At 44.8% G+C, this 20,309-nt stretch overlaps 1 protein-coding gene across 2 annotated transcripts in view; it reads left to right on the top strand.

Moving 5' to 3' along the window:
• The window catches only part of TERB2 (telomere repeat binding bouquet formation protein 2), a 714,733-nt gene that overhangs the window by 53,841 nt on the left and 640,583 nt on the right, over positions 1–20,309 (top strand). For both annotated transcript variants that reach the window (XM_086959187.1, XM_086959188.1), the window contains exon 2: positions 19,967–20,048. In XM_086959187.1, the coding sequence (XP_086815313.1) occupies positions 19,967–20,048 (82 nt within the window). The remainder of the gene's footprint in view (positions 1–19,966; positions 20,049–20,309) is intronic.

Genomic DNA, 20,309 nt, shown 5'->3' with positions numbered 1-20,309 from the left:
GGGGCAGAGAGTTCCAAAGAGAGGCCACTTGCACAGAGAAATGCCTGCCCCCAGAACGAGCTCTTCTTACTCTCGCTAACTGCAAAAGGTGTTTTTGGTCCGAGCGCAGCAGACGTGGGGGTTTGTAAGGACGGGCCATGTTAGCAAGGATGGGGGGGCCTTTGCCATGTAAAATTTTGTGGGCTGTACATAGCGCTTTAAATTTCACCCGCTCCTTCACGGGGAGCCAGTGAAGCGCTTTGAGGGCCGGAGCAGCAGACTGCCTTCTGGGAACATCCATAAGGACTCTCGCATCTGCGTTTTGCACCTGTTGGAGGGTTTTGAAGGTCGCTTCAGGAGCACCGAGAAACAGCGCATTCCCATAATCGAGCCTCGATAGAATCAGGCCACGTATCAACAGCTTCCTTGCTGGATCAGGAAGCAGAGGTAGCACCTTTCGGGCTGATCTCAGTAAACCAAAGCAAACCCCTGCGGTCTTCCTGGCATGAGTCCTGAAGGACAGGTCTTCTTCCAACCATACTCCTAAGGACTTGATCTCCTTCTTGGGGGATGGTGGGTCACCAAGAGACCGGGGCCAGCAGCTCGCAATAATGGAGGGGCTGGAATTGCCCAGGAGCATCAGCTCGGTTTTACCTCCATTAAGCTTTAGGGCGGTGATAGACATCCAACGATAAACATTGGCAAGGCAGTCGTGTAACACCTCAGGTTGTTCCGCCAGCTGAGTGAGGCCCACCACCAGCTGAGTATCATCAGCGTAACTGATGATCTTCACCCCTGAAGGAGCGACCACTCTTTCAAGTGGAGTCATATATATATTAAATAGGGTAGGGCTCAGCGATGAGCCCTGCGGGACTCCACATTGAAGAGGGATTAGGGCAGATTGCTCTGACCCTTCCCAGACTTGGTAGAAACGGTCAGAAAGAAAAGATCCCAACCATTTCAGGGCCGTCCCTGAGACACCTACCTCTGACAGACGTTGGAGGAGCACCTGATGACTCACGGTGTCAAAGGCAGCACTCAAGTCCAGGAGGATCACTGCCACTGACCCTCCTGTATCTAGAGTGCTCCTTGCCTCCTCCACTACTGCCAGCAAGGCAGTGTCTGTTCCATGGCCGGGGCGGAAACCAGTCTGGGAATCTCCTAGCAGGTGGTTAGACTCAAGATGGTGAGAGAGCTGACGGTTGACCAACTTCTCTGCAATTTTAGAAAATCCAGGCAGAAGTGAAATTGGCCTGAAGTTGGTCAAATTGGATGAATCCAGTCCTGTTTTTTTCAATAGGGCTTTCACCACAGCCTTTTTCCATCTCTGGGCCACTGTGCCCTGAGCGAGTGAAAGGTTCAAGAGATCAGTCAGAGGAGTTGACAAGGTGTTAGCCACGAGCTTAAGATGTTTTATGGGAACTGGGTCACTCGGGGAGCCACTCTTCATCTCCAACAGGACTTTTATCAGAGTTTGTTTCACCTGAAGCTTGCAGACAAATTCCAGAAAAATCACAAGAACTTTGTGATGTGTAGGGCCAGTTACTTTCAAGAAAAAAATATGTCTATCCACATGAACTTTCCTACGAGTGCACCTCAAGAATTGGCTATCGTCACCAGAGAAAATGAACCTGATACTTTGCTAGTGAACACGTTGGATAATTTTGAAATAACCACACTAGATAAAGTGTCTAAACTGTTATTTGCAATAAAATCGGGCTCGCCAGGTGACCTATGTCCCCCAAAAACCATGGCGCTCTTGTTTCCTACCTGTGCCCCCGAAATTCCTAACATTTTTAATAGCTCTATCCAATACGGTACTATTCCTATTGCCTGGAAAGAAGTGCTCTTTCTTTAAGATCTGCCGTCTCACTTATAGGGCCGTGAATGGTAAAGGCCCTCTTTACTTACAGAAGAAATGTATAAAGCAGGCTTTGAGTTGGAATTTAAGATCTAACTCTTTGGCTCTGCTAAAGGTTCCCCGTATCCGTTTAACCTGCACGGGGGGAGATCTTTTTAATATCTCGTTTCTGCGATACTGGAACCAGCTCCCCGTTCCCCTGCGAAAATGTACCTCCTATATTGTCTTCAGAAAACTATTAAAAACTTTCCTCTTGTCACAGATGTTTAACATGACCGGACATCCCCCTCATTTCGCTAGGAAAGCGCTGAGATGCCACACGGTGTGTCGAGCGCTATAGAAATGAAAATAACATAACATAACATGCCGGGTCCGCTCAGGCATCCGTATGGTGACCAATGGATCCGGAAACCGGACCAGGTCTGACCGTGGCGAGTCCACCATACATGGGGTCGCCTCCAGGATCTTATTAGGCTGGATGGAAAGACGGATGGAATGCTGTGGGTCACCTCTACTTTGTGCGACCATCACAGTCGGCATCAGGCCACAACGGGTAGCTAATTCTTGTCACGTGATTCCACCAGTTCTTGTCTCAAAAGTAATTTATCCAATAGGCCAAGAGGCTGCTTCAAGAGGTGGTCTTCTTTGGGGCATGCAGAAGCCTAAATGAACCTCACTCCAGCACTCAGACCAGTCCACCTAGCAAGTCAGAATATAGCCCATCACTCCATCTTCCCTTCAGGGTCAAAGGATGGTCATCAAAGTAGTTTTCATTACGTATTTAATTATGTCAACTTTCAAAGCACAGTAAATAGTAGAAGATGACCTTAAAGAGCACCAGGTTACCCACCCAGTCATATGTGTACCCATAGACATTCTTACAGAGAGCACCAAAAATAGACACGAGTAGTGAATCAGAGAGAACAAGGTAAAAGTGAGACCAGCCCCCATATGGTGTTTAGTGAGCAAGCTCAGTGAGCAACCACTACTAGGGGGAGTTTGGGGGTCTTCCCCCAAGAAAACTTTGGAGACAGAAATGCCAAAACAATGCATTTTTCAACACATTTTTAATTACATATAAGATTGTATTAACTTTTAAATCATAGTAAATGATTACCTAATGGAGCACCAGGATACCAGTCATAAATCATAGACATTCCTACAGTGAACACTAGCGCTACTCATACCAGTGTAGGTTGTGTGAACACTTTACAACACACACATTATATATGGAGACAATGAATTGTACATGTGTAAATCAGTCTATAGGAAATAATACACAAGACAATGTGACTTGCAGGGTGTAGGAATCACATATCAAGGATAAAAGAGTTGTTTTCCCCAGACCCACAACTTACTGCGTTTATTACTCCCATGGGGTGTTTCCAATTTAAACGCATGCCATTTGGTTTAGCATCTGCTGCTGCCATCTTCCAGCGCATCATGCATCAATTATTTGGAAAACATCCTAAAGTTAAATTCTTTCAGGACGATATTCTGGTTTATGGTAAAGACAAAGATGAACATAATGCTATTCTGGAAGAGGTTTTAAGTATTCTTGAGGAAAAGGGTTTAACCATTGAATTCTCGAAATGCAATTTCGCAGTTAAATCTGTGACTTACCCTGGCCATATTTTATGTAGTGACGGTGTTTCTACCAAACCAAAATTGGTAGATGCCATAAAAGAAGCTCCGCCTCCTGTCTGTAAAGATCATAACAATCCCAGGTTAAGCTTTTATTATGCTCTTTTGCCTTTCTAAAAAGATTATCGTAACAGAACCAATGGTTACCCTGGTGCGATGTCGAGTACCCCATGATTCTTGACTGATAGGTCGGCAACTCGGAAAGCAACTCGGGCCTACGTTCCCCCAAGATTGAGGTAAAAATTCCCCATGCATTGCCCCAATTGCCGATAGTCTCATTCACTTTAAAGGCGGCCATTTTTGCGCGCCAAACACTCGGATGCATAAGATCTTTCTGACCCTTAACATGCTCCACCTCATAATGATCAACAAGCAACGAGAAGATGTTTACGTACTCCCCCGCCCAAATCTTCTCCTTAATTGCCAAAGGCACATGCTGACCCAACCTTTCTCTACGAGAGGGTGCAGACTCATCCCTCGCAATCGGCAATGGCCGCTTACCTGCACCGGACGCTGCATCTGCGGTCGCAATCGTCCCTTGCGGCTTGTCAACAACTGCAACCGGCGCGGATGCCTTGGCTGCATCCCGTTTCTCGCGTAATTGCTTCATCAGCGCCTTGGCCTCGGCAGCCGTGGCGCCCTCACTACTGTCGCCCAACCACGCTGCAAGTTGTGCTGCCAGCTCGGGCGGCATATCCTCGTTGGACACCGGGGTGACCACCACAGGAATCGGATCCCCCTCAACTGGTACTGGGGTTGGCGCTTCGAGCGGGATACAGGGAACCGGGGCGTCTCCCCCAGCTGGTCCCCTCTTTGGCCTCTTGGCTCTTCCTCCCGGAGCTGCTCCAGCCGACGGACGCTCCGGCCCCCCTTCCCCGTCTCTCTCCGCTACCCGCTTCTTCAGCTCAGTCATCTCCTTCATGAGGACCCGAACCATCTGTTCGGTCGTCATTCTCTTCCCGCCTTTCTTGGGCATTTCCCCGACAGAGTAACTGTAAGACAAAAAGAACGATTACAACGCTCAAAATTGGCTCTTCGTTCCGTCTCGAGCTCACGTGCAGCGAGGAGGTGCAGCTTCAGAGCACAGGAACAAGAGGATGTCTTCCGGTCTTGCGTCCCTTTTTATCCGTCTTCAGGGCGGGCGTAAACCCGCCCCTGCCTGCCCCGAGGGCGTGGCCAGCCGCGTCAGTGTCTAGGCCAGCCTACTCTAGGGCGGGAAAGAGCGCGCCCCGGCTACGCCGCTTCGGGCATACCAGCCGAGACGCGCCTCCCGCCCAAAAATGGCTTCCCGGGGGGATCGAGGTACTCTGCCATACGTTCGGGGGGACCGAGTGGTCGCCCCTTTCCATTATATATGGAGACAATGAATTGTACATGTGTAAATCAGTCTATAGGAAATAATACACAAGACAATGTGACTTGCAGGGTGTAGGAATCACATATCAAGGATAAAAGAGTTGTTTTCCCCAGACCCACAATTCACAACTACTAAGCACAAATTACGATTTAAACATATCAAAGGCAAATTATTCATTAATTAAAATTTCATCATTTGATAAAAAACATAGTAAAAAACACAATACTTGCTTATAAAATTATACAATTAAACATTACAAATCATGCCACTTATCTAAAGAAATCACACTAATTCATGAAACATCATTAAGAGCAGCATAATTGGGACAGACAGAAAAACAAGCTGTATGATATTGGATTTATCAATTACTGTTTGTACATCCAGAATTCTATATGGTACACTATTTCTGATACATTCAAACAATTTGTATTCAGGAAATAAATGTCGTTTGTAGGATTGTTCTGTATAATGCGTCGACGCGTTTCGATGGTTTGTTTCTGGTTACACCATCTTTCTCAAGGCAATCAGTTTATTCTGTCTCTAGGGGAAATAGTACTGTCATTCTCTACAAAGATATACAATATTAGAACACAATCCCAATTATCCTATAACTTCACATTATGGAATGCATCTCATTTTCCAAACATTTCAAGCACACAAAGGTACAGTAAGGTACAATATAACCCAATGTTGTTCCTTACATACATTATAAACATTATATATGGCTTGATTCATCTATTTTCTGACCCATGAAGGGTATCAACAAAGGCTTTAAAAGAGAGTATACTACCCCCATCTTGATGTTAATTTTAGGGGGCTCCCAGTCTCTCCCTCCCATTGCCCCAGGATACAGTCATGGCCTTTTTTGGATACAGGTATATGTACCTGTATTATTTGGAGCCTTTCTCATTTGTATCCATAAAATTCTGCAGGTATCTGGATAAATCTAAATAATGGGTAAACATATATAATTGTTATATCCTTTCACTCCTAATTTCCCCTATTCGTATTACTTTATTGTTACGGGTCATCACCTCAGGAAGTTTATGGTATCCCACCGTTATTTGAGGGTTCTATTGTTTGTAGGCGGAAAAGAATCGCCCAATGTCTCTATTTACGGCATAGGTTTCTCGCGCTATGCAGATAACCCCCATTTTTTCCCTATTCTTTTTAAAATCGGTTGCTTTCATAATATTTACTCTCATCCAGATATCTCTAATCCTTGATAAACCCTTCTATTATTGCATAAGAGAAATTAGTACCTAGTCTTATGAGGGCTTCTAACTTTGTATAATTTTAACCCAATCTTCTCTTGTATTTAGTCCTGTCTCTACTGTGTTTAAATAACACATGTACCACTGTTCCCTGATTTTCCGTTTGACTTCTGTGTCGCCACCTCGTCTATTAATCCTTATTTTTTGTAGCACAAACCATTTTAGATCTTCACAGTTTTCTCCGTAGTGCTCAACCAGTGGGGCATTTAATTTTTTATTTCTTATTGCCGACTTATGTTTTACTACCCTGGTACAGAGTTCCCTTCCGGTCTCTCCAACATAACCTAGCCCACATGGGCTTATGAGAAGGTAGACTATGTTTTTACTGCGACAGTTATTAAGGGTTTTCGGCTTGATATTCTTGCCTGCAAATTTCAGGTCCTTCCCTTCTACGCAATGCGGGCATATAGAGCACTTCCCACATTTGTAATTTCCCAAAGCCTGCCCTCCAGCTATAGTTGTTTGATTTTCCTTAGGGGTTTTATAGGTTGTGACCAGGGAATTTCTGATAGTTTTATTCCTTCTAAAGGAAAATAAGGGTTTTTGCAATGGATTCTCAGTGTTATAATTCAAAATTTTCCAATTTCTATTCACAATATTCTTCATTTGGTTGCTTATGTGTGAATACGGTGTGACAAAGACTACTCTATCCATGGTCCCTACCTTTTTCTCTCTATTTTGTTCTAAGAGGCTGTCCCTGTCATAAAATCTCCATCTTTTTGAAGAATGTTGTATTAACTTATTCGGATATCCTCTAGCTTTAAGCTTCTTCTTAGTGTTCTCTGCATGGTAATAGAAATCTTTTAGGGATGTACAATTTCTGCGCAGCCCTAAAAATTCCCCGAAGGGTATGTTGTCCTTTTGTGCCTGAGGATGATTGCTTGAATATAACGAGAGTGAGTTCTTATCAGTCGGTTTTGTGTAAAGTTCAACTTTCAGGATATCTTCCTTACTTTTAATTAAATTATCTAAAAATTCTACCTTTTCTTTACTATAGTGTGCTGTGAATGTAAGGTTTGTGTCGCCCCAATTTATCCACTCCAGGAAAGCATCTAAAACACTAATGGCACCGTTTCATATAAAGATGATATTGTTGAATGGAACGGTGCCAGCATGTGACGTTTTCGAAATAGGGTGCCAGCTCATTGAATATGTGATGTTGTTCAAACTCGCCTACATAAAGGCAGACCAGGCTGGGGGCACAAGTGGCCCCCATACTGGTCCCCTTGGTCTGCAGATACAGTTCCTCTTTAAATAAAATAAGTTTCTCTTTCGGATCAATTGAATACAGGATACTATAAAGTTCCTGTGTCCCTCTTCAAGATCACCATCTGCCAATACCCCTGTAATCACATCGATGGTACTGTCCTGAGGGATATTAGTATAGAGGGCCTCAATATTCAGGGTGACCAGAATCTGGGTCACCCTGTTGAAGCCCTGCCCTTCAAATAGGGATTTGGCGTGGGCCGTATCTTTAAGATATGATCTTTGTTTTTTTACCAGTGGCTTTAGAAAAAAATCTACATATCTACTCAGAGGTTCTAACAGTGAACCTATACCACAGATTATCGGCCTCATCGGGGATCTACCAAATTATTATGTATTTTCGGCAACCCGTAGATTGCTGGAATCAAAGGGTGGGACTTAATCATATATTTATATTTGTTCTCACATAGCCACCCATCCTCTCTGCCTTTTTTAAGAAGTGTGTCAACTTCACTTTTCAGTTTGCTTAGTTCTGTGAATTTACTACGTTGGTAGTGTTCCTTCACATTTAAGAGATCTCTCAACTTATCGTCATATTTTGGAGTGTCGAACACCACCACTCCGAAGCCCTTGTCCGTGGGTTTTATGGTTAAGTCTTCACAGTTTTGTAATGTTATAAGGGCTAATTTTTGTTCTTTAACTCCTTCGGTGCTCATGACGAGCACAGCTCGTCATGAGGCACAGTGCTCGTGTGCTCATGACGAGCTGAGCTCGTCATGACCACACCCATTTTTATTAGGGCCCAGCACAGGAGAGGATTATCTCAAGCAGCGTAGGTGTTATTAAAATTAATATTGAATTTTTTATTCGAATTATTTTTATTGAGTGTTTTAATTTCTAATTAAACTACTCTTTCAAAGATCTCTACGTTTTTATCTACTTGGTTCAAATGGGGTGTGAAAGTAGATTTAAGTTTTAAACCTGTTATACTGGGTTGTGCTGTGTAAGTCTTGTCCTCAAAGAATTTATCAAATGATGACATTTTAATTAATAAATAATTTGCCTTTGATATATTTAAATCGTAATTTGTGCTTAGTAGTTGTGAATTGTGGGTCTGGGGAGAACTCTTTTATCCTTGGTAGTGTACCTTATTTCCCTTGATAGCTTAAAGGGGTACCTCTCTTTATCTTGAACAAGGAATCACATATCATCCATACTGGTAGGCATTACATTTTAAGAATGTGTGTTCTGGGGAAGAACAAACTCATGATTTAAAATGTACCTCAGTGGTTGGGGTTGGCTTTACTATTAAGAATATATTTCTACCCAAGCAAACCTTTTGTAGCAGCATTTGGATAATGAAAAACTGGGGAAAAAATAATGTTCTAACCTATTGCATGCAGTTTGCCTGCAGCTCTTTGATGACAGTTTATTGGTCATTGCGCTGTATTAGGATTGTAATTTAGAAACAGCTGGTTACAAAAACATCTCTGTAGCAATAGCGGTAACCCTCGGCGCACCGGCAGTGGGCAGTGCACCTTATTAATATCACCTGCCTGCACCCAATGGCACAACTGCCATAAATCAATGCCATGATCAGGCCTGGCCATGATAAATGCCACAGACATGGATGCAAAGAAAGGAACTAGGAAAAACAGTCTTAGACCGAACGTGCACTACCTTTCGTACTCATCTGAGTGTCTAACAAATTTTCAACACAATATACACGAGTTCAAAAATAATATACACATTTATCCACGATGAAAACACTCTATCTTTTCAAATCTTCCAATAGAATGTCCATTAAGACTTCATGTAATTGCTTCGTAAACCTTGTTTATTCAAAGAAGCAGTATCAGAAGACGTTCTTGAATTTCCAGAACTCAAATAAACCTTTCAGGCGTGGATCACATCACTCCCAATTCATTTCAGGTGTTATGTTATGTTATAAATCCTTTTATTGCGCGCTCTATTACTCAGGAGTATCCTGGCGCGATGGTGTAAAACATCACCATTCCTCGGGGCAAATCTACAAACAAATCATGTAAACAGTAAATGCTTCTTACAAAAAAACGACATAAATTCATGCTAAAAGCATGTGGTCTCTAAAAATCCAGTGAGGTCTTTGTGGCTACTACGAAAAAAAGTATGTGCAACTCTCTCTGTGATACATAGTTTGTCAGAACATCTGGTTTACACTGCGAAAATATGAGAGGGGAAAAAAGAATGGCTAGACAGAAGAGAAAAAGTCGTGAGTCTGTAAGTAAAAAAAAACAACAAGAAAAAAAAAAACTCTAAAGACACCTGTGCTCATGCGGAAACGAGACCCTGGTGATACGCTACAATCCAAAAACAAGGTGCATGACTTGTAGCAACATGAAAAGTGGCATGCAAAGCTACCCTATAGTCCTTAAAAAATAAAATATGCTAATGTACCTTCACGCCCCGGGACTAAGTCCACAGTAAAGGCAAGATTAATCACGCCTAGTATCAGCAACCCACTGCTCTCACAACTCCGAGCACCGTATCTCGTCCAACTCCAGATTAATGTGAGGAGAAACACCGCAACAATAATTATTTGTATTATTCCCAGGTCATGAGAACACGTAAAGTATCCCAGAACTCTTGCATCTATACAGACGCTGCAAGGCAAGATATTATAGGGAGGGCGGTAGACCAAGTCGTTGGCTGGCTAATAAAATTGCAATGCCAAGGGGTCAAGCAAACGTCATAGAGATGCATGATGGCGAAGGGGCTGTGCAACACTCCATAACTGATATTGGGAAGGTTTTTCTAGACTTTTACTCTGATCTTTATAGGGATAGGCCACCTGTTAGGGAAGAAGAGATTGCCAATTATCTGGACGATATTGTGCTTGGGTAGCTGTCAGCGGGCCAGAGGGAATATCTCACACAACCTTTTGATGTGGAGGATCATAGAAGATAAGAAGGCACACGCACAGGGGATGCAGAGGGTATACGCTGATTTAGGATGGAGAGGCTATTCACTCACAGATGGCACGGAGGGTATACACACAGAATACATAACACATGCACTCATACAGGACACTGAGCATACACAACCAGAGTATAGGCACACACAAGAAACAGATGTACACACCCACAAGAGATGCATAGGGTATACTCTCACATGGAATGGAGAGGGAATACACACAGAGGAAGCAGATAGGTCACCCATATATGATACAGAAGGTACACAACCCAAAGGATACAAGGCGTGGATGAAAAGGGTACACAATCACAGACTGGATACAGAGGGCGCCCACCCATAAAGGGTACACAACCACAGAGGATACAGCGGGTGCCCACCCAAAGATGGTACATAACCACAGAGGATACAGAGGGCGCCCACCCATAAAGGGTACACAACTACAAAGGATACAGCGGGTGCCCACCCACAGAGGGTACAAAGGGTACACAACCACAAGAGGGTGCTCACCCACAGAGGATACAAAGGGTACAGAACCACAGAGGATACAAAGGGTGCCCTCCCACAGAGGGTACAAAGGTTAAAAAACCACAGAGGATACAGAGGGTAAACAACCACAGAGGATACAGAGGGTGTCCACCCACAGCGGGTACAAAGGGTACACCGCCACAGATGATACAGAGGGTGTCCGCTCACAGAGGGTGTACACATAAAGGATACAGGATGTTCACAACCACAGAGAATACAGAGGGTGTCCGCCCACAGAGGGTGTACACCCATGGGATACAGAATATATACAACCACAGAGGATAACAGCCTGCAAAGTGGTCCCACCCACAAAGGATACGGAAAGTGCACACCCACAGAATACAGAGGGCAAACACTCACAGAGGATACAGGAGGTAGAAATCAACAGGATGCACACACCCACTGAAAGTACAAAGGCACGGAGGGCAGACAACTACAGAGCCCTGCCAAGTCACACATGCGCCATCCTCTCCTAGAGGAGTTGTGTTAGTCTGTGGCCTTCTGGTGCACCAGCCTCACCCGGGGAATGACGGCCCACAATGCCCACAGATGGAACTCCCTCAGTGGGGAGTAAGGCGTGGATGCTGTCTGTCTGCCTTTCAATATAATAATTACCATATAGGATGCCAAAACGTTGTTTGTACACCGTGCTTTCTGCTAACGTCGCAGCTTCATGGCGCTGTAAGACATGTAATCGCCCATCGGAGCAGTACTCTTTTCATCGACTACAGGAGGAGTGAAGCATCCGTCGGCCTTGCGGGTACAAACCTGGGACCTGCAGGCTGCAAGTGGCCCTCTGCAGCAAGCGATAAACTCACTGAGCTATTGCAAAGTAATACCACCTTTCCTCCAAAATAGAAAAAGTAACTTCAGCTTTTTAGGGTTTTGTGAGGTCTTTTCAAATATTTGCCCTGGTCATTATATAGTATTCAAGATAATTATTTATATTAAGTGCTAGACAATAACCAGAGGGTCGAGAAAGAGAGCCCGCTGCAGAGAGGGAGACCGCCAGAGAGAGAGAAAGAGACCGGCCGTGAGAAAGAGAGAGAGACTGCGAGATAGAGTCCGCGTGAGAGAGAGAGAGAGACATGCCAAGAGAGAAAGCGACAGAGTGAGAGAGAGACAGGCAGAGAGCGAGAGACCGTGAGAGAGAGACTGAAAGAGAGGGATAGAGACCGCGAAAGAGAGACCGCTGGGAGAAACACATGCGGCTACAGGGAGATACTGCCATAAAAGTGGGTCAGAGAAAGAGATTGCTGCAGAGAGAGCGAGAGATTGCTGCAGAGAGGGAAGGCTGTAGAAAGTGATGCCACCAAAGATGCGCGGTCGCAAGACGCGCTCTGTGGTGGGGGAGGGGGAGGAACGTTGAAGCACGAGCAAGCAAGACGAAGAGTTGGGGCGAGGTGCGTCCGATTGTGCGCATAACCGCACGCTCTATGCCTCACAAAAAGCTGTGGTCGGCTTTTTGAAGCCCGCTAACTAAAAGTCTCGCCAGACAGCGCATGCGCTTACTCAGGCGAGACCTAAAAATGATCGTATTACCGAAGTTGTTATATCTTTTTGTCAATATGCCAATCCAACTCAATATATCATTCTTCAAATCACTTCAATCCTGTCAGTTGTCGCTTGTGTGGGCGGGTAAAAACCCAAGATGTTGGAATACACTAGCACAACCATTTGAAAGGGGTGGATTTGAGGCGCCTGGCCTACACCTATATTACGTATGCGCACAAGCGGAATATGCACATTACTGTTTTTTCCCGCAAAGGTATCTCCCACACACTGCAGTTAAAGCCGCTGATTGCAATGACCCTCCAATGAGGAGACAGGGTTGCCAGTAAAGAAATAAATACTGTGAAATGCACTGCGTGGGCTTGGAAAACCCTTGCCAAGCGAGCCCGGTGGGAGCATATATATACTCCGGACTTGCCGATTGCAATGCACGCAGGCATCTATGCGGCGCAGGAGAAGGGAGCATTGAAAGCACTACAGAAGGCTAGGGTTACATGGATAGGAGATATGTAGCACAATGGGACGTTTGAGTCCTTAGCAGATATTCAGGCTGGGAAAGCATATAACTTTATGCTAGGGTTCACCTTTGTAAGGGTGCAACAGGTGATTGGATCCATTTACCTTGGGTTTCCCCCTGAACAAAAAGCTCTAAAAGCATTGTAATTTATGCAGGCTGGGGCAGAGTGCAGAGTATTGATCACTAGACTATATAATGCTTCCCAGAAAGAGAATGAGCTGGTAGACCCCCCTCGCTAGTGAAATTGAATGCTGTGCTGACGTCTCCGTTGACGCTGGGAAACTGGGAGTTTTGTTGCGTACTGGCTGGCCGACTAAGGGTAAATTGTAATCTTCGTATTATACATTTCACTGCACCAGATGTACTATACCCCCAGCCAATTAAAGAAATTTGCATTAGGAGAAGAGGCAAGCTGCGTACGATGTGGGCAAGAGGATGCGGACTTCCTACATCTGGCGTGGGCTTGTCCTACCATAAATGTTTTTTGGCATAAGGTTGTAAAGGTGCTCTCAGAAATGCTTATAGAAACCTATTGCATGTACACCAGAACTGTGCCTGCTTGGCTCGCTGATACAGCTTAAACCCTGCAATAGGTGAATAGTGGCAATCGCCACTCTGTCTGCAAAGCATGCAGTAGCAATGCACTGGGGGGAGGGGCAAAGTCATCTCCAACTGTTCGGAAATGGATTTGGGACTTGGTGTATTGCAAATAGCAAATGAACATCTATAAACAAATGAACTTGACTGTGGAGCCTCCTAACCTCTTAAGCGCTGCTGACGGCCAACGGTCGTAACGAGCGCTACCTACCCAGTGCTGCGCACGACCATTGGACGTCCATTCAGCACTAGTTCCAATGGACAGGGCAGCACTGGGGAGGGATATTTGCAAAGCAGCTAAGGTGTTAATTGCCAGCACCTAACCAGTTATGCCTCCATCAATCTGATCCCCTCTATACTAGCCGGGGTCTGTGTGCACACTGAATTGCACCCACCGCGACAATGCTTGTTCCCTCAGGAACCTAACAGTTCAAAACACAAGCACAGGTGCACCACACATCAATGTTGTCAACAAGATGAACAAATTATAAAGTCCATGTTCAGTCAAGATGTTCTTCAGTTTTTTTCTCTTTTTATTTCATTTCCAGTAGGTAAAAAGTGGAGTCAAACTTATATGACTCTACACACAGTACAGCCCAAACAAACAATTAGATATACTTGTAAAATTACATATATAAAAAAATACACATACTTACAACACATGTAAAACATACTACATATAAGTAACAATGGGCTAGCTTATCCAACCCATAACTGCGTCAAGCTAAATTTACAAATATACAAATTGTCAACAGCAAGACAGACCGACATTCTCGTCAACATTTGTGAATTATCTTATTCCAAATTAATAAGCAAAATATGAAAATTCGATATTAGCAATACGATTATTAATGTCAAAGCTCCCTAACAGGACAACGTCTTTCAAATGTAACGTTTTTGCTTTTTCTAAAAAAAAGAGCTGTAGTGTGGCACCTAGGGGGCGCGCTGACCACGCCCCCTAGAGGCCACGCCCCCTCCTCTGTCTACTTAACCCTCGCTGCCTACAGCTGTCAGTTACATCCTTTCCCAGTCCTGAGGCGGAAGCCGGGGCTGGCGGTACTTGTTGCACATTAGCAAAAGCTATTTTTAAACCTTCTGCACTGCGTGGTGTCACTTACTGTGTTTTTAAACGCAGAGGGCACCTCGCCTGCTACTCTGCTCACGGCGCTCAGCTGATCACTAGCTGGCGCGCTCTCTCCTCGTCTCAAAAGCGGCCGCCATCAGAGCCGGCGTGCGCGCTGACCACGCCCCCTAGAGGCCACGCCCCCTTACCACGCCCCCTAGAGGCCTGGCCACGCCCCCTTACCCCCGGGATAAATGTGCATCTGGAGGAAGCGCAGCGGACGAGCGCAGCGGGAGCGCCTAAGGCAAGCCCGTCTGCGCCCGTCATCGCCAAGACATCGCCTCTCGCCAGTCCCCCTGCACAAAATCCCACACCTCGAATCAGCTATGATAGAGACCGGCTCCTTGCTCTAAACGCCAAAACGAGATGCAACAAGCTCGACGGCTTACTCGGACGAACTACGCTTCAGTGTGAAGCCTGTAATTTTGTTACGCCCCTACCCAGCCTGGTAAGTGCTACAGCAGCGATACCTAAGCTGCCCTCCCTCCGGGTTCTACAACTGAATGTGAGATCCCTTGCAAAGCACCATGCAGAAGTCAACACTCTCATTATGGAAGAAAATCCAGACATTCTATTTATATGTGAAACCTGGCTCCATAACGACCAAACCAGCATTTTAAATCTCACGCTGCCCAACGGCTTCTCTATGAAACTGGTCAATAGAGACTCTAGAGGCGGCGGAATAGCCGCTATATACCGAACCGAATACAACTGTTCCTTCACCAAGGAGGAAATCTGGGGCTGCGAATGCGCACGCTTCAAGATTGCCACTTGCCCGCAATTCACTCTCTCTGGCCTCTACATCTACCGGCCTCCTGGTCCCTCCGCCAGATTTATTGAGGAACTCTTGGAACTCGCGCATACATTGGCAGTCTCCTCCCCCAACTTCACCATCTTGGGTGATCTCAATCTTCACTTTGACTCCACCACCGACCCCACAATCAAAAACCTGCTAGCCGACATCACGGCCTTGCAGCTAACCCCTTTGGTTCACTCCCCCACTCACACTGCGGGGCACATACTGGATCCCGTGTTCTCTAATTTATCAGACATCACGGTTGACCCCCCCTAAACCCATGGGCTGGACTGATCACTTTCTTGTTAAAATAAGTGTTCTGACAAAAAAACTGCCCCCAAAAGCCAAGACTAACTCCAGTCACAAACGACCATGGCACAAACTCATCTCCAGTGACCTCATCAACCACCTAGGAGAATTCCACCCCCCCGATGACAATAGGGACATTAATACAGTCTATGCCGCCTTCCACGAATGGATTGTCACAGGGCTTGATGCCTTAATTCCACATAAATGGACAAAAACCCGCAGTACCCCATCTAACCCATGGTACAATGACTCACTTAAAAAGTTACGGAAAGAGTGCAAAAAAGCCGAACGCTTGTGGAGGAAAGAATACTTAGACGCTAACAAAACCCTCTATCTATCTAAACTCCGCACCTACCACAAGGCGATTCGCACTACCCGAGCCTCCTTCTACGCTAAGGAAATCGAACGCAGCTCCAACCCCACCAAAACCATCTTCAGCTTAGTCCAAAATCTCCAAAAAACTCCCAATCCAGGCACCTGCATCACCTCCCTGAAACAATGCGAGGACCTAGCCACCTTTTTTACTGAAAAGGTCAGGAAGATCTACGCGTCCTTTCCACAAGACGATGCTACGCCCATTTACACCCCCCAATCGATGGCGGAGACTTCTAAACTGCTAAGAATACCCGACGTATCCATCGACGACCTCTCCAAACTATGCAGACAGGTCAAGTCTGGCTCCCCTGCAGACCCCATGCGTCCGTCCAAATTCTTGGAATCTCTTGACTTCTTTCTCCCCTCGCTTGCCAAACTACTCAATCTCTCCTTTTCCTCAGCGGTGGTCCCCTCCTGCTGGAAATCTGCATGGGTCTCGCCCATCATCAAAAAACCCACACTGGACCCCACTAAACCAGAAAACTTCCGGCCCATTTCCCTGCTCCCCTGGACGTCAAAACTGGCTGAAGCTCATGTCAACAAAATACTATCCTACCACATGCAGCAAAACCATGTCCTGGACCCTTCCCAAAACGGCTTCAGGCCAGGTCACAGCACTGAGTCGGCTCTGCTGACCACTACGGAGCACCTTCGAGGCATCCTAGACGCCGGTCAAAGCGCCGCGCTGATCCTGCTGGATCTCAGCGCGGCCTTTGACACGGTCTCACACAACATCCTGCTGAAACGACTCGAAGCCGTTGGGATTGGCGAATCAGCCCTTGAATGGTTCCAGTCCTTCTTAGAAGACAGGTCCTTTCAAGTTTCAGCCCCCCCCTACATCTCTCAACCCCAATCCATCCGGCAAGGGGTCCCCCAAGGATCGGCGCTCAGCCCATCCCTTTTCAACTTATACGTTCAGCCTCTCGCATTGGTAGCAAAAGAATGGGATCTCACGCTGGTATCCTACGCTGATGACACTCAGCTGGTCATCACACTCTCAGAAGGTCCCTCACCTTCAGCAACCAAATTCAGAGAGGGCCTCGCGGCAGTCGCACAGTGGATGACACTCAACTGCCTTCAGCTTAACGCCGGAAAAACGGAGGTCCTCCTCCTGGGAAAAAACCCCTCCCTCTGGAACCATCACTGATGGCCCTCTGTGCTTGGCCCCACCCCCGTGCCAAAAGAAGTCTTCAAAAACCTTGGTGTCTGGCTCGACCCCTCACTTAGCTTTCAGTCCCACACCAAGAAAGTGGCATCCACGTGTGTGGGTCTCATGAGGAGCCTTTACCCCATACTCGGATTTTTTGACGCGAAGACCCGCCAACTCATTATGCAAGCCATGATTCTTGCCCGGCTGGACTACGCTAATGTCCTGCTCTTGGGGGCAAACAAAGCTGAACTAGCAAGACTGCAGCGAATCCAGAACTCGGCCGCCAGAGCAGTGGTAGGGCTCCCACGCAGGTGCTCTGCCAGAGTCACCATTCGAAATTTGCACTGGCTGCCAATCGAATCACGGATCCAATTCAAAACACTGACTATGGCATTTAAAATCCTCAAGTCGGACTGCCCTGAACTCCTGCGCCCACTCCTGGTACCATACACGCCCCAGCGCAACCTGCGCTCTCTGGGACAACACCTCGTGATGGTCCCCCGCACTAAGCTCTGCAGACAGGGTGGACGCTCCTTTAAGGTCCTAGGAGCTAAGCTTTGGAACTCCCTACCTCCGCACATCCGCGCCCTTTCCAATCTGATTGCTTTCCGAAAAGCACTCAAAACCCATCTTTTCACTGTCATCTAATCCCTCTGCTGGTTCCCCCCCCCCCCCCCCCCCCCCCCCCTCAGGTACTGGTTAGGTTCAGCGCCGGGACGCTCCGTTGCTGGGGCAGCTGTTTGCGCTTAACAAATAAATAACATAACATAACATAGTGAAAACACCACTACAGGAGGAAAAAATATATTAAAAAATATTTTTTTCTTTAGAGGCTATACGAGCTATATAAAGCTCTATATAGCCCCTATTTTTTCTTTAGGGGCTATACAAGCTATATATAGCTCGTATAGCCCCTAAAGAAAAAATATATTTTTATATATTTTTTCTTCCTGTAGTGGTGTTTTCACTATGGACCACACTACTGCTCTTTTTGTGTAACATAGATAAATGTAAATAATATGAGGAAGATGTAGAAAAAGCAAAAACGTGGTTACTTTTGAAAGACTTTGTCCCGTTAGGGAGCTTTGACATTAATAATGTTATAGCCAATATCGAATTTTCATGTTTTGCTTATTAATTTGGATTACGATAATTCACAAGATAATTCACAAATGTTGACGAGAATGTCGGTCTGTCTTGCTGTTCACAATGTGTATATTTGTAAATATAGCTTGATGCAGCTATGGTTTGGATAAGATAGCCCATTGTTACTTATATATAGTATGTTTTACATGTGTTGTAAGTTTGAGTGTTTTTAATATATGTAATTTTAGATGTATATCTATTTGTTTGGGCTGTACTGTGTGAGGAGTCATATACGTTTGACTCCAATTTTTACCTACTGCAATTGGAATAAAAGGAGAAAAAAAACTGAGGAACATCTTGACTGAATATGGACTTTTTATGATGTGTTCATCTTGTTGACAACTTTGATGTGTGATGCACCTGTGCTTGTGTTTTGAGCAAATGAACATCTCTACGGAAGAGCTACCCATGGCCTCACGACCAAAATACTTTTGTGCACCGCTGTCTATGGTTCGGATTCAAAACCCGGATCTGCAATAGACACAAAGGACACATACATAGAATGCAATGCAAACATGGGGTGGCCCTATACACCCTGACAGCTGCAAGGTACCAAGTAGATGTGTAAAAATATGATATACTGTACATGTTGATTGTGGGAGCTGGGCGGGGCAGGGGTTGTTCAGGACACATAGAAAATAGTTTGCACCTTTTGTGATACAATGAGTAACGGCACAGTTGATCTCTTGCATTTGTACATTGTGTTTGCAAACTTACCCCAAAAAAAGTGTAAAAAATATTAACTTTAATAGGCATGGATTTTAATCTCATGGATACTTAAAAAATGATTAGCGATAATGTGTTTCTGGAAATCCTATTATCTACCTAGTTGTATATTTCCAAAACTAATTTTAAATTGGAATTAGAAAAATCCAGTTATTCTAAGTATGTAAAAAAGGGGTGCATGCTGAGCTTTCTTTTTGTGTTGATATGGCTTCGACTTGGCAAAACAGTAGTTTTTAAAATAGTCCTGGCTTGCTGCATGGACTGCCTCGTCCTTTTTATTCAAAACAGTTTCACTTTGAAGAACAGTTTCACTTTGGAGAACATCAGGCATATTACTTTAAAAAAAAAACCTTGCTGATGAGTGGGGAAAAGAGTCCAAACTGTGATACCAAATATGCCATGGGTCGCAACATTTGGAGTTGGGTATTTATATTATTTTCGGAAATGGTTTCTCAATTGGAGATCCATGCTATTATCTAATATTGTAATTTAAATATTCAAATTAAAAAAATATATTATTCATATCTCTACAACCTTTTACTGCCTGCACGTGTTGCCAGGACTCACAGGGTACATTTAGAAACGTATCTGGTTTAATAAAACTATCCATTATTGTGCTTAGCAGGAATGTGAGGTCAGCTCATGATGGTTTATTAGTAGTTGTGAATAGCATAAAGGTAAACGAAGAGAGAGACCCATCTTGGTGTTTGAAATATAAGTGCAAAACAAATTACTTGCAGAATTTATTTGGGGTTTCAGAAAGAAATACAACTCTTGCTGCTTCCTAAAATTGGTGCACGTTGTTTTTTAATGGCAGTGACTTAATTGGGTGGGGCTTTGCTTGGATACACAAGCACATTTTAAATCTTAAGCATGGTAAACATATAAACACCTGTCATTTGTCACATGTTTTACAGTGAACGAGGGAGGAGTAATTACAAATCATCTTAATGCTGATTACCTGTTTAGTAGTGATGCTTCACATCCAGATACATTGAGGTATGCTTTCCTTATTTTTATGATCTGGGAGGAGGTATGCTCAAGCTGATAGAGGGCATAACTGGAAATCATGGATATTAGGTAATAAATGTAATGTGCATATCCATTTTCTGTGCTGAACAGTAAAAGTTTTTTGTTTTAAGCAGCAGGAATCATGATGGATTTGAGGTTAAAGTGAGACGTTGCAGTGTGAAGAGCTGATTGGATGCACTACAGCTGTTCTGAATTAACTCTTTGTACAATGTAATTTTTAAAACATCA

Source organism: Lissotriton vulgaris, chromosome 2_2, assembly GCF_964263255.1.
Source record: "Lissotriton vulgaris chromosome 2_2, aLisVul1.2, whole genome shotgun sequence".
Lineage (NCBI taxonomy): Eukaryota > Metazoa > Chordata > Amphibia > Caudata > Salamandridae > Lissotriton > Lissotriton vulgaris.
The sequence above is the reverse complement of the archived record's forward strand: the minus strand, read 5'-3'. Positions and strand labels throughout refer to the sequence as shown.